This window comes from Ostrea edulis, chromosome 5, assembly GCF_947568905.1.
Source record: "Ostrea edulis chromosome 5, xbOstEdul1.1, whole genome shotgun sequence".
Classification (NCBI taxonomy): Eukaryota; Metazoa; Mollusca; class Bivalvia; order Ostreida; family Ostreidae; genus Ostrea; species Ostrea edulis.
In genome coordinates this window covers 7,084,285-7,097,667 of record NC_079168.1, presented here as the reverse complement: position 1 = coordinate 7,097,667, position 13,383 = coordinate 7,084,285, and the positions used below count along the sequence as shown (strand labels likewise).

Sequence of the window (13,383 nt, the reverse complement as noted above, 5' to 3'; positions counted from 1 at the left end):
CCAATTGTAATGATACCATTTCCTCATGAATGCGATGCAGATATGAATCTTGATAAATATAGTAGCTGGGAATTCCAAAAGAAATGCAAGTAGAATGTGAATTCATGTACAGAAATGCATCTTTTTGCATATGACCTTGACACTGTAGGTGGAAGTTGAAGGTGAAGCAGCTGGAGCGTGAAGTGGACAGACATAAACATGGTGCTAATCAGCTGATGCAGAGAAACGAACAGCTGGTGAAAGAGGTGGAGGGACATCGACAGAATCTCCATCACACGGGGATACAGATGGAGAACATGAAGAGGGAGTTGGGAGACGCCCTGGTTAGTAACCACAGACAGGATGATTGTATATCGGATAACTTTGGTGCACCATGATAGAAAATACTAAAATTTCAAACTTCTGAACACAAAAAATCCGCTAAATATTCCCCAACACCAAAATCGACTGATTTTTAAAACTGTTTTGTGTAAAAACACATGAAAGTGCAGAAAAGAAATTGCTCTGTTTTAAGTCCCCTTACTCTCTGTGTGTTCATCAGCTTGTCCCAATTTGTTGTTTACATTTTTTTGTCATTGAGCTTTGAGGTACTGTATGCAAGGAAATATATGCCCCCTTTATTTTTGCTTGTTTTGACCCCATTGTCAGTGGGCGAAACCATTTTTTTCTCTTGTCTCTTTTTCAAAACAACTGTGTCAGATCAAATCTGAAATGGGACCAAACCCTTTGCAAGTGTGGAGGGGCAAAAAATAAATTGTGGCAAAATTAATCCTGTAATCCTGTATGCAGTATTTGTACGGAAATTGCTGTGTATCTTCATAATAAACAGGTACAGATTGACTTTTATAAGAGTTATGTCCCTTGCATAAAATTTGTAAATTTTTGATTGATATGATATATTTTTTTATCACAGGCTGTGAGGGCAGCTCAAGATGAACAGCTTCGTTTGAAAGATGTAGAGATCAATGAACTGAAATCTGTCAGGATGGACTTGGACCGGGAACTCAGGGACGTCCGCACCGTGGCTGACCGGGTCAGTGATCTTATCTATAACAACATGCTTGACATCATTTATAAAATTCAAAATTGTTAGTGTGCAAATGTCATAGTTGCCACCATACATCCCCCTTTTGGAGGGTGACTCACCAAATTTTGTCAATATTTGGTTATTTTCACAAATTCAGATTTGGAATTTTCTTTGCAGAATTCACACCTTCCACTTTTAGCAATCTATTCAATCACTTTTAAGGAACGGCATCTATACATTATTGAAATGTTTGCACTAGTTGCAGTGATTTTTTATTATCTTTTGAATATATTATGTGGGAAACCGCATTTCAAGAAATGTCATACATTGAGAGTGGTTTAATTTACCCTCAAGCTGAATATAAAGCGATAAATATCAGATATTGTCTTATTCATGAATGATTTCTTTCAGCTTTTTTATGTGTAAATGATTTCTTTCAGCTTGAAAACGAGCTTCACACAGTATCTCATCGATTGACACAAGTAACCGACGACAAAAATAAAATTGAGGATAAACTCTCCTCTATAGAGGCAGCCCACATGTTGTCACAGGACCAAGCCAATCAGCTGCAGGTATACAACAGACAATCTAACACATCTTTTGATTGGCTAGATGGGTAAAATAAATTTTGGAGGGTTTTCTTTTGGCTAATTGGATGTATTATTGTATAGTGGGTAGCAAAATTATTCTGTGCACAAAATTTAGGCCTCTCTGTAGAATTTAACAATGAGAAAGTATGGATTTAACATTGCATATGTAAATGTTTTGGATTTCATGGATCTTATAATAAATTTAAACATCTATTATTAAGCAAATTTTGAATTTTACTTTTTTGCACTACACTCTGTCCATTTTATGATGTGTATGTAACAAGTGAAATTGTCACAAGGTCACTTCTATTGAATCAATTGTATGTGTAATGTTTTCTTTTTCTGTTTCTCTATGTGTCACATGTTAATTGCAGCAAGAGTTGAAGGAATTGAGCGCTGTTAAGGCAGAAATCGCAGCTAAGTTATCGGAATCAAACGGCAAAATCCATGTAATTATCTTAGTTGTCTCCCCTGGCAGTGCTCTTCACTTAACTATCTGATCTTTATTTTGTCTTTACCATCAACTTCACTCACCTCCTTATTCTGAACCTTACAGCAAAATGTTTTCAACAAAAGAAGAGTGTTTAAAGTTGTATGAAAGTTTTCATAATTATGTATACATTATGAATTAGAATGTACAAGTACTCTTTTTTGAAATACACTCTTAAATTAGAAATCATAACGGTGAATAAGGATGGGAGAGAAGAAATATGTGTGCCTTTATAACTCTAATGTTTGTGTGTGTCTATATGCATGTATTTTAACTTTTACACACAGCTTGCTGAAAAGTTCTACTTGCTCTGTCAATATTTTTGCAGTTAGAGGGTAGAGAGATCTGCCCTTAGAAAAGATATTAAACATTTTTAAAATCCCCCCCTCCCTTGTTTTTTTTTTTTTTTTTTTTTTAGAAATTGTATAATTATAAACTCCTCAGCTCTCTATATCCTTAGTTTTTTCTTTCTTTTATTAAAGTTTTTTTTTCTTCAGATAGCTGTATATTTTTGTATTTTTTTCTTAAAATAGCTGTATATTTTTGTTATTTTTTCTTCAGATAGCTGTGTATTTTAGTAATTTTGTGTGACATGATAGACAGGTATTATAATGTAATTACCGTGGATCAGCACTACTCGTGTTGATAGAATACGCACGCGTATATTTTTTCTGGAAGTCGATCTGGTTTCTTCTACTGGATATTGAAAGGTTCCTTAAATGCATGATTGGTGTTTAACAAACTGAACGTCAAGCATTTCCATTGCTGTTTGGTTTTCTGTACGTCAGTATTCTGTTAAGGCTATGAATTAATGCAAGCCTTTAGTATCTTATCTAAATTCTACTAAAAGCTGCTGCTTTTATTTTTCTCTGTGGACTTTATATCATTTTAACAAAGATAGAGAGAAAAAATGATTGCATTGATGATTTTATTTTGCTTATAAACATGTGTATGTAATGATATAATCCAACCTATACAGCATCTCTAACATGTCTACATGTATGTGTACTAGCATGCATTAGAGTAACAATATTTAACATGAATTAAGACCACTATTTAAACTGTACCATATATTTCCAGCATTAATGTAGTTTTGTATATATATAGGCATCATTCAAAGAAGACTGCATGATGTATACAGTTTATTATTCTGCTACTTGTACAGAATATTCTGGGGAAGAAAAAAAAAAAAGAAATGTGGATTTGAATTTGAATATCTTGTTAAATTTCCTATTTGTCAATTCTTTTGTATTTTAAAATAATGGGAAGAACAGTACCTGAATACTTACTGCCCATCTTCAAATTTCATTGCATGCAAGGATTGAAAATATTTTAGATTAGAATTGATAAATGAATGAAGCAAATTTTGAATGAAGTAAATTTTGAAAACTACATTGTAACTCTGTATGTAAATTTCTATGCTGTAATCTTTAGGATATGAGGCAAAACTTTATGGAACTTCAGCATCGAGAAAAGGCAGCACGTGAGGAATCAAAAATGTACCAAAGGCAACTTAACGATGTAAGTGTTGCAGATATATTAAGTTGTACATTAACGATGTAAGTGTTACAGATACATGTATATTAAGTTGTACATTAATGATGTAAGTGTTACAGATATGTTAAGTTGTACATTAACGATGTAAGTGTTACAGATATATTAAGTTGTACATTAACGATGCAAGTGTTACAGATATATTAAGTTGTACATTAACGATGTAAGTGTTACAGATATATTAAGTTGTACATTAACGATGTAAGTGTTACAGATACATGTATATTAAGTTGTACATTAATGATGTAAGTGTTACAGATATGTTAAGTTGTACATTAACGATGTAAGTGTTACAGATATATTAAGTTGTACATTAATGATGTAAGTGTTACAGATATATTAAGTTGTACATTAACGATGTAAGTGTTACAGATATATTAAGTTGTACATTAACGATGCAAGTGTTACAGATATATTAAGTTGTACATTAACGATGTAAGTGTTACAGATATATTAAGTTGTACATTAACGATGTAAGTGTTACAGATATATTAAGTTGTACATTAATGATGTAAGTGTTACAGATATATTAAGTTGTACATTAACGATGTAAGTGTTACAGATATATTAAGTTGTACATTGTTCGCTGATGACTCTCATTCTTGAGGGTTAATCTGACATTTGGACAAAAGGAAAAAAAACTTCTGAGCTATAAAGCGAGATTCCTACAAACATAGAAAAAAAAATTATATTCAGATTTAATTTTCACCTCTTTGAAATGTAATTGTAGGAGAGAGAAAATCATCACGTGTCTCTGGAGGCTTTGAAGCGTGAATTGAACGAAGCCAAGGTTAGTTGATATGGTTAACTTATTTTATGTTGTGAATTGAACGAAGCCAAGGTTAGTTGATATGGTTAACTTATTTTATGTTGTGAATTGAACGAAGCCAAGGTTAGTTGATATAGTTAACTTATTTTATGTTGTGAATGTATTTGGATAAACTTCTAGCAAAATCATGGTTAATGTGGTTTACATTTTTATCAGCTAGAATATTTAAATTCACACATATGCTTGTAAATGTAATATAATTGATGCACAGTGTGGGTATAGTGCACTCAGAGATTTGAGATCAATTACAAACACTCCATTCTTTGAAATTTGTGAATACAGTAAAATATCTCTATCTCGAAGTCCGAGGGACCTCGAAAAAACTTCGAGATATCCAGGAGTTCGAGATATCCAAAATCGATCTTGGATAAAAAAATTTTGAAGGAGGATATTTGATACATAGTATGGGATTTGCATTATAAACAAAAACCCCGTTGCTGTTTCTTATAGTTTAATACAAGTTGATAAATTAATATTGTGGAATTTCAAAGACAAACATTTCGGGGTTTTTTAATATACATAAACATCCAATTGAATTCACAATGTGTTTCAAAATCAAGATGATCGTGCCTGTCTACTTACTTTAAGTTGACTGTTTTTGCATTGTAATGAAAGAACCTATCACGTAAGAAACAAAAAAGACGGATAAAAAAACCCCAAAAAACTTTTAAATGTTTATTGAATAAATTTTTGTGTTTTCTCTGTACTAGTTTTAATGATGACGCGTGTATTATTAAATGGGTTATCGTTATTAAGAGCATTACCTTCAAGCGTACTTCGACGATTTTGTGCGTTTATCCAACCCACATGTTAATGATAGAGCGTGTGTCATTCAAAACACCATCCCTGGAATCGGATGTGTTAGTTTATAATTGGCGGTGAACTTTAGCCGTAATGTTGGAAGGCTGCACTAATCACCCAAGCTGTTGAACCATTTATTGCAACCTGGGTCTACTCAGAAAAGGTGAGCGTGGATTAGCGGTCATTAATTATAATTGATGTAGCCGCGGGTGTGAATGTGTGACTTAATGACGCCAGGTATGGTAAGCAGAGCGGAAAATTTACTGCACTTCGAGATAAACCAAGTGAATTTAGGGATTGGGACCTTGAAAATACTTCGACATAAGCGGAGTATTCGAGATTACCGTGTTCGAAATATCAGAGGTTTTTATAATCATTTATATAGGGAAAACGGCCGGGACCGGCGGTCGACTTCGACTCAAGCGGGGTATTCGAGATAAACCATATTCGAGATACAGATATTTTACTGTATGTTGTACTCTGACTTACAAGACTGAATATGGTTTCATTAGGTGAGAGAGGCTCATGTGATGCAAGATATTCAAAGAAAAATGAAGAGAAGTCATGCTGAGTATGAAGCCACCATTCAGGCACTAAAGGTATTGTAGGATATTGTAAAGGTATTGTAGGCTATTTTAAAGGTATTGTAGGCTATTGTAAAGGTATTGTAGGCTATTGTAAAGGTATTGTAGGCTATTGTAAAGGTATTGTAGGATATTGTAAAGGTATTGTAGGCTATTGTAAAGGTCTTGTAGGATATTGTAATGTATTGTAGGATGTTGTAAAGGTATTGTAGGATGTTGTAAAGGTATTGTAGGATGTTGTAAAGGTATTGTAGGATATTGTAAAGGTATTGTAGGATATTGTAAAGGTATTGTAAGATATTGTAAAGGTACTGTAGGATATTGTAAAGGTATTGTAGGCTATTGTAAAGGTATTGTAGGCTATTGTAAAGGTATTGTAGGATATTGTAAAGGTATTGTAAGGTATTGTAGGATATTGTAAGGTATTGTAGGATATTGTAAAGGTATTGTAGGATATTGTAAAGGTATTGTAGGCTATTGTAAAGGTATTGTAGGATGTTGTTTTGATATAGACACTGAAGGCTAGGTGCAGAATAATATTACATATGTTTATGAAATGCAAATTTGTTTAGCATTAATTAATATTGGGATTTTTTTTTAGATGGAACTCTCTGAGGAGAAGTCGTCACATAAAATCTCAAAACGCAATGAAGAAAAATTTCGACAAGAGATTGACAGATTAGCACAGGAGATTGCTAGGTATTTGTCATACTAGAGAAATATATTCTGGAATTCTGACGTTGTGGTTAGTTGTATTCAGTGGGTAACTTGCGGGCACGCTGATTACAACTAGCCGACGTGGTTGAAGATGGATGTAATCATTTTCAGTAAACATGTAAATGCATGAATTGAATGCGGTGATTTGAAATTGCCGTTGATTGTGTATGAATTGAATGTTTTGATTTGAAATTGTGTATAAATTGAATGCGGTGATTTGAAATTGTCGTTGATTGTGTATGATTTGAAATTGTTGTTGATTTTGTATAAATTGAGTGCGGTGATTTGAAATTGTCGTTGATTGTGTATGATTTGAAATTGTCGTTGATTGTGTATGATTTGAAATTGTCGTTGATTGTGTTTCAGGAGTGAGGAAGATAACCAGAAACTGTCGAGAAGACTGGAGATGACCAGAGAAGAATTTGAGACACAGGTAACCAAAATGGCTATCACGGTCATTATTTGTCTTCAGTCAAGCAACTTTGTCATTTGTTTTCCTCAGTAGTTGGGTGATGAAATATTTTATTTTTGTGATATGTACATCAGGTGTGTTATTGGTTTTAATGTGTTTTTTTTATTCTGTGTGATAGTTCTTCATAAAGAAAGTAAGTTTGGTTTCATGGATTCTCTCCTGATAGATTTATAGTGACCACGTCTAATAGCATGAAATATTTATTCTTTTCTTGATTTATTTTTCATTCATGCAGTAAAGTTTTTTCATTTAAATCAATTACCCCAACAGCATTAATACACAGACCCCCCTAAACTGTAGCTCTATGTCTTCTGTGTATAGGCATTATTGTGGTACGGTGCAGAACGATAAGTTGATTCGTTTTTGTATGAAAATATTTCAAGGATGAGTCATCTGATTTGCACGTTTGCTTTGGCTGTAAAGATTTCTATACTCTTTCTGGCTTGTAGGAAAAGCGTGCCCGAAGCAGGTCTCCTAGACCATGCATAAAGTTGCAGCGAAAGAAACCTGTAGGTTATAAGCTGGTTTGCATGCAGAAACCACTGAGTGTTTTTTCTGTTGGATTTGCAACTGCTTTTTTTTTTTTTTTTTTTTTACTGCAAATATCATTTCATCCTTTAGAACACTCACACACTTACATGTAATGATAGTTTCAAACATTAGGAAAATGTTGTTTTGGAATTAGTTAATTAAGAAAAGGATTAATTCCCTCTTCTACGAATATATATATATATATATATATAGAAATGAGGATTCTATTTTGTTTTGACTTTTTTTTATTCCATTTTAGATTTAGAACTAATTATTTACAGTCTCATTTCATCCATGCGAGGAAGTTGAATTTAGAATACAGTATAGCAGGTTTTTTTCCGCGGGTCTAAAATTTGGCGATTTGCTAGCTCAAAGGTATGCTAATAATTTTAGCGAAATAACTTTTGGCAGACAAGGAAGAGTTATCTCTCTTGTAAATCCTGAAGTCGTAATTGGGTGCATATTTGGCTAGTGAAATTTTGGCGGAAAGCTATCCAACCTTTAAAATAAGCCAAATTTATCACCCCGCGGAAAAAACCCACTATATGGTATAATACAATTTTTATCTTTCTATCATGATGATAGTTATTCTATTAGCAAATTAGTATTGATATTTTTTTCATTTTTTTTTTTTTTTTTCATTTTTAAATGTGAATAGCATTTAACCTCCACCTTCCTGAACATGAACTATTTCAAACTTTGAATACTCTGCGTAATTTCTCATTGAGTCCTTGGTGTGTACTTTGGTGATTGGAGAAGGATAGGGACATGTATCCCATCTTACACCAGGCTGCGGGTTCCACATACTACATTGTAATTCGTAAATTGTGGAAGCGATGATTTTCGTATCCATTGAGCGAGACTGATGATATGAAATATAAAAATTGTGCAACTTTCAACAATTCCATCATTACACATTCTGTGCACATCAGTCTGTATGTATTTGGTGCAGTACAAATGGGTGCTTCATATCTGGCAGGAACTTAGAGCACTGTTCATTCAATACAAAGCAAGTAGACATTTTATGCAGAGCATGGAGGTGTGATTAGATATTGGATGATAGTCGCTAGATGACAGAAAAAACATTAATGAGTGGTAGAAGTTGTAGAAATTGTACTAATGATATTGATGTGTATCAAAAGAAAAAAAAGGTTTTATTAAATGCATGTTTCTCAATTCTCTTGTCAGTGCAGTGAGTTACCATGAAATAATATTCTGTTGAAGTGTAGTGTCAGTGATGTTTGAATATTGATCGTAAGCAGGAGTGAATTATCATGTTTAGGTGTGATTTACAATGTACTACATATGTTACATGAACATTTGTTTCCACTACTGTTTTATATCTCCTTTCAGACTCAAATGGCTGAAACAGATTTATCAAGGTAAAGCATCATTACTTTTCCAACTTTTTCTGTCATCTGTACAACATGTCAAAAAAAAACTCAAGTGATGCAGAATTGAGATTTTATCTAGACTGAGCTCATGTGTACACGGGAACAGTGCTGACCTCACACGTATCTGTTATAGGGTTAAAAATGTTGAAGATGAACTTCTGAAGGCCAGAAATGACTGCAAGAGGTTCCAGGCCAACTTTGAGGGGCTCATCCATGAGATGGTTGCCGAGGTTGATGCACTGATGGACATCGCAGCCTCCTGTTCTAAAGAAAAGCAAAAGGTAATGTGATTTTATTGATGTATCAGGTTATAAAGAAAAGCAAAAGGTAGTGTCATTTTATTAATCTAGGTCACTCAAGGTCATTTTGTAAAGGTTAACATCACTCAACATATACCTCATATACAGAAAAAAACCCTTAATTTTCAACAGTTATTGATAATTGTGTGAGTCATTCGTCATATGAAATAGATCATTGGTTAGATGCAGTTCGGAGAGCATTCATTAGTTTTACTGATATTCTTGTCTTACAACTGAATTCCTAGTATGTAAATATAGCAACTTCAACTCAACATTGTAATATTTGGTATATTCCATACAAGGGTTTGGATTTCTGATTCTGGGTCATAAGAAGATTTTCTTAACACCTCACTTTAGTTTTAAATTTACTTAGTTATATCCCCTTAGAAGGGGGAATAACTCTTCATTTGAATGAAGTTGAATTTCCTTTATCCAAGGATGCTTTATGGTAAGTTTGGCTGAAATTTTGAAAAGTAGCTGAAATGTGAAACAGTTTACAGACAAATGATAGACATCCATTTATTCCTTAGAAAATCTCACTTAAGGTTTCAACTCAGGTGAGCTCAAAATGAAGACCTGCAATGTCAGGAATTTTATCAATTAGGTAAACAATTAATGCTTTGTTTGTGAATCTACCGTAAGAGTTGAACTTTTTATTTATCATTTGGAGTGTTGCGGGTTTTTTTGTTTTGTAGAGCCAGTAAATGTGAATTTTACTACACCTGTACATTTATTAAATTTCTTACCTTCATATCATTGTATTTACAGACAGTGGCATCATGTAAAGGGACGTCAAATGGACCCTCCACTGCTCTCCAAGAAATTAAGGTCAGAAACTCTCCCTTAGATACAATCAGATAACTGAAAATAAAATTGTTCACTCTAAACTTATGTGTGCCAAACTTTGCTCTGAATTTTAGGCCAAAATGAAGTGGTTAAGAGGAGAAATTAGAGACCGGATAAAATTGGAGCAAGCCTTAAAAAAAGATTTGCAGGAGGCTTTGTCATGTAACGAAACAGATCGTCAATTCCTCATAACAGAAATCTCCAAGCGTGATGGTGTAATGGACGAACTCTCAGTAGTCAAGCACGGTACAGGAAGTATTTCTGTAGAGTAAATTTTCAACCTTTTAGAAAAATAAGCAGTGGATGAGAAGTTGCTATGCTCTATTGTTTAATTTTTGTTGTTCATGGAGGATAGATTTTTATAACCTGAAAAACAACAAAAATCAAACCTTAACAAAGAAACTAATGATTGACATTATATACATATATATATTTTAATAGAATTAGAACTTAGTAAGATGTGGCAGGCGAAGATTTTGACAAAAGTGTTCAGTATTCATTGTAAATTGGTCAGTAGCAGTGCATACATGTATGTAATGATATTCTATATGCTGAAATGATACAACATATTCTAAGATATTCTGCTTTGGCTTTATGTAATTTATAGTCTGTAATGATTCCTTTCTTCTGATGTTCCAGAATTAAGTCACAGGGAAGCAGAAAACTTTCACTGTGTTGAGAAATTGCAGGTGAGTGTTTTATCTCATATGTACATTTGATTCATGAAATTCCTATAAGGGCTGTTCCTGTAAAACATACACGGGACAAGGGGAAGGCACTTGGAAATTAGGATGACCATCCATAGAAGTTATTATGGTACATTCCTATCCACTCATAGAGGCAAATAATGAAGCTTTATAGGTACCCATAGAAGCAAATTGATTTATTCGAAAAGTATAATCTAAAATGTTCTCAAATCAGAATTTTTCCCCCATCCTACAGCACAAAATGCTTTTTCATCTTGATATCAACTTTATTTCAGTATTCAATACATGCAATTAACTTTTAAGTATAATTTACAGAACGCCAAGATTGCCTCTGTCATTGGTGTGTTCTTCTGATTATTTTCTCACAGATTAACATGGTATATAGTTTGGTAAAATAACCACCCATAGAAGTAATTTTTGTGAACAAGCCACCCACCATAGAATCAATATCCCACCAATGAGAACCACCCATAGATTTTAAAAAAAAAACTGCCTTCCCCTTTTTACACCATGTTTTAATGGAACAGCCCTAAGTCAATATGACGTTTCTTAGCTTGACCTTCATTAACTAGGAAATTGTTTTTGTAGACTCAGATTTTAGATTTAACAGATGAACTTGAACTCCGTAAAATCCGAGAGGATGAGCTACTGAGACAGCAAGCCATGGACAACAAACATGTGATAGAAGAAATCGAAGAACTGAGAGTAAGTTTGTAGACTGTTACAAGAGACTGTCATCTCCTTACATACTGTAGGTAACTAAGTAAGTTTGTAGACTGTTACAAGAGACTGTCATCTCCTTACATACTGTAGATAACTAAGTAAGTTTGTAGACTGTTACAAGAGACTGTCATCTCCTTACATACTGTAGATAACTAAGTAAGTTTGTAGACTGTTACAAGAGGTTGTCCTCTCCTTACATACTGTAGATAGACTGTTACAAGAGACTGTCATCTCCTTACATACTGTAGGTAACTAAGTAAGTTTGTAGACTGTGTCCAGGAGTCCGTCTTTTCCCAACTCTCTATTTCATATTCCTTATAGGAGTTATGAGATTGATCACAGTTTGTTATGTTATCTTTTTCATAGTTATTTCTCAAAGCAGTATCTCTTCTTACATGTACTTTCATAAGTGACTGGACTTACAGTACTCATAATGTACTGGTTTGTTTGTGTGACTGGACTTACAGTACTCACAATGTACTGGTTTGTTTGTGTGACTGGACTTACAGTACTCACAATGTACTGGTTTGTTTGTGTGACTGGACACACAGTACTCACAATGTACTGGTTTGTTTGTGTGACTGGACACACAATGTACTGATTTCTTTAAGTGACTGGACTCACAATGTAGTGATTTCTTTAAGTGACTGGACACACAATGTAGTGATTTCTTTAAGTGACTGGACTCACAATGTAATGATTTCTTTAAGTGACTGGACTCACAATGTAGTGATTTCTTTAAGTGACTGGACACACAATGTAGTGATTTCTTTAAGTGACTGGACTCACAATGTAATGATTTCTTTAAGTGACTGGACTCACAATGTAGTGATTTCTTTAAGTGACTGGACACACAATGTAGTGATTTCTTTAAGTGACTGGACTTACGGTACTCACAATGTAGTGATTTCTTTAAGTGACTGGACACACAATGTAGTGATTTCTTTAAGTGACTGGACACACAATGTAATGATTTCTTTAAGTGACTGGACTCACAATGTAGTGATTTCTTTAAGTGACTGGACACACAATGTAATGATTTCTTTAAGTGACTGGACTCACAATGTAATGATTTCTTTAAGTGACTGGACACACAATGTAGTGATTTCTTTAAGTGACTGGACTCACAATGTAGTGATTTCTTTAAGTGACTGGACTCACAATGTAGTGATTTCTTTAAGTGACTGGACTCACAATGTAGTGATTTCTTTAAGTGACTGGACTCACAATGTAGTGATTTCTTTAGGTGACTGGACTCACAGTGTAGTGATTTCTTTAAGTGACTGGACTCACAATGTAGTGATTTCTTTAAGTGACTGGACACACAATGTAGTGATTTCTTTAAGTGACTGGACACACAATGTAGTGATTTCTTTAAGTGACTGGACTCACAATGTAGTGATTTCTTTAAGTGACTGGACTCACAATGTAGTGATTTCTTTGACAGGATGTACAGGAGGAGAAGGCCAGAATTGAACAGCGATACGTCAAATTACAAGACACCATGAGAGCATTACAGAGCGAACTCAAATCCGTAAATTTCTACGGTGACAAGGTACCACATTACATTGTTAATGACTTAATTAACGTAATACTATAGATTATACACGAAGAATTTATTATCGCGTAATCTCATGAGAGGCATCACTTTTGAAATAAAACTGCCTATAGTGTAGTGGACACATGCCAAGTCAGGACCCATCAATGTTTTTGTTCCTAAGGTTTGCTTGAGCATCATGTATTTAAATAATGATTTATCCCAGTCATGAATGGATTGCTTGTAATACAGGGAACGGTTAAACTTTATCTATTTATTTTT

General features: G+C 33.8%; 1 protein-coding gene across 5 annotated transcripts in view; it reads left to right on the top strand.

Annotated features, from left to right (window-relative positions):
• Positions 1-13,383, top strand: part of LOC125649153 (centrosomal protein of 128 kDa-like) — a 38,045-nt gene that overhangs the window by 22,117 nt on the left and 2,545 nt on the right. Inside the window, exons 14-31 of one of the 5 annotated variants that reach the window (XM_056167140.1) lie at positions 149-323; positions 914-1,033; positions 1,468-1,599; positions 1,992-2,066; positions 3,542-3,628; positions 4,392-4,451; positions 5,804-5,890; positions 6,477-6,574; positions 6,959-7,025; positions 7,183-7,197; positions 7,514-7,573; positions 8,949-8,977; positions 9,123-9,270; positions 10,057-10,116; positions 10,209-10,380; positions 10,774-10,823; positions 11,430-11,546; positions 13,012-13,119. In XM_056167140.1, the coding sequence (XP_056023115.1) occupies positions 149-323; positions 914-1,033; positions 1,468-1,599; positions 1,992-2,066; positions 3,542-3,628; positions 4,392-4,451; positions 5,804-5,890; positions 6,477-6,574; positions 6,959-7,025; positions 7,183-7,197; positions 7,514-7,573; positions 8,949-8,977; positions 9,123-9,270; positions 10,057-10,116; positions 10,209-10,380; positions 10,774-10,823; positions 11,430-11,546; positions 13,012-13,119 (1,660 nt within the window). The remainder of the gene's footprint in view (positions 1-148; positions 324-913; positions 1,034-1,467; positions 1,600-1,991; positions 2,067-3,541; positions 3,629-4,391; positions 4,452-5,803; positions 5,891-6,476; positions 6,575-6,958; positions 7,026-7,182; positions 7,198-7,513; positions 7,574-8,948; positions 8,978-9,122; positions 9,271-10,056; positions 10,117-10,208; positions 10,381-10,773; positions 10,824-11,429; positions 11,547-13,011; positions 13,120-13,383) is intronic. The other 4 variants (XM_056167144.1, XM_056167141.1, XM_056167142.1 and 1 more) reach the window with 4 other exon arrangements.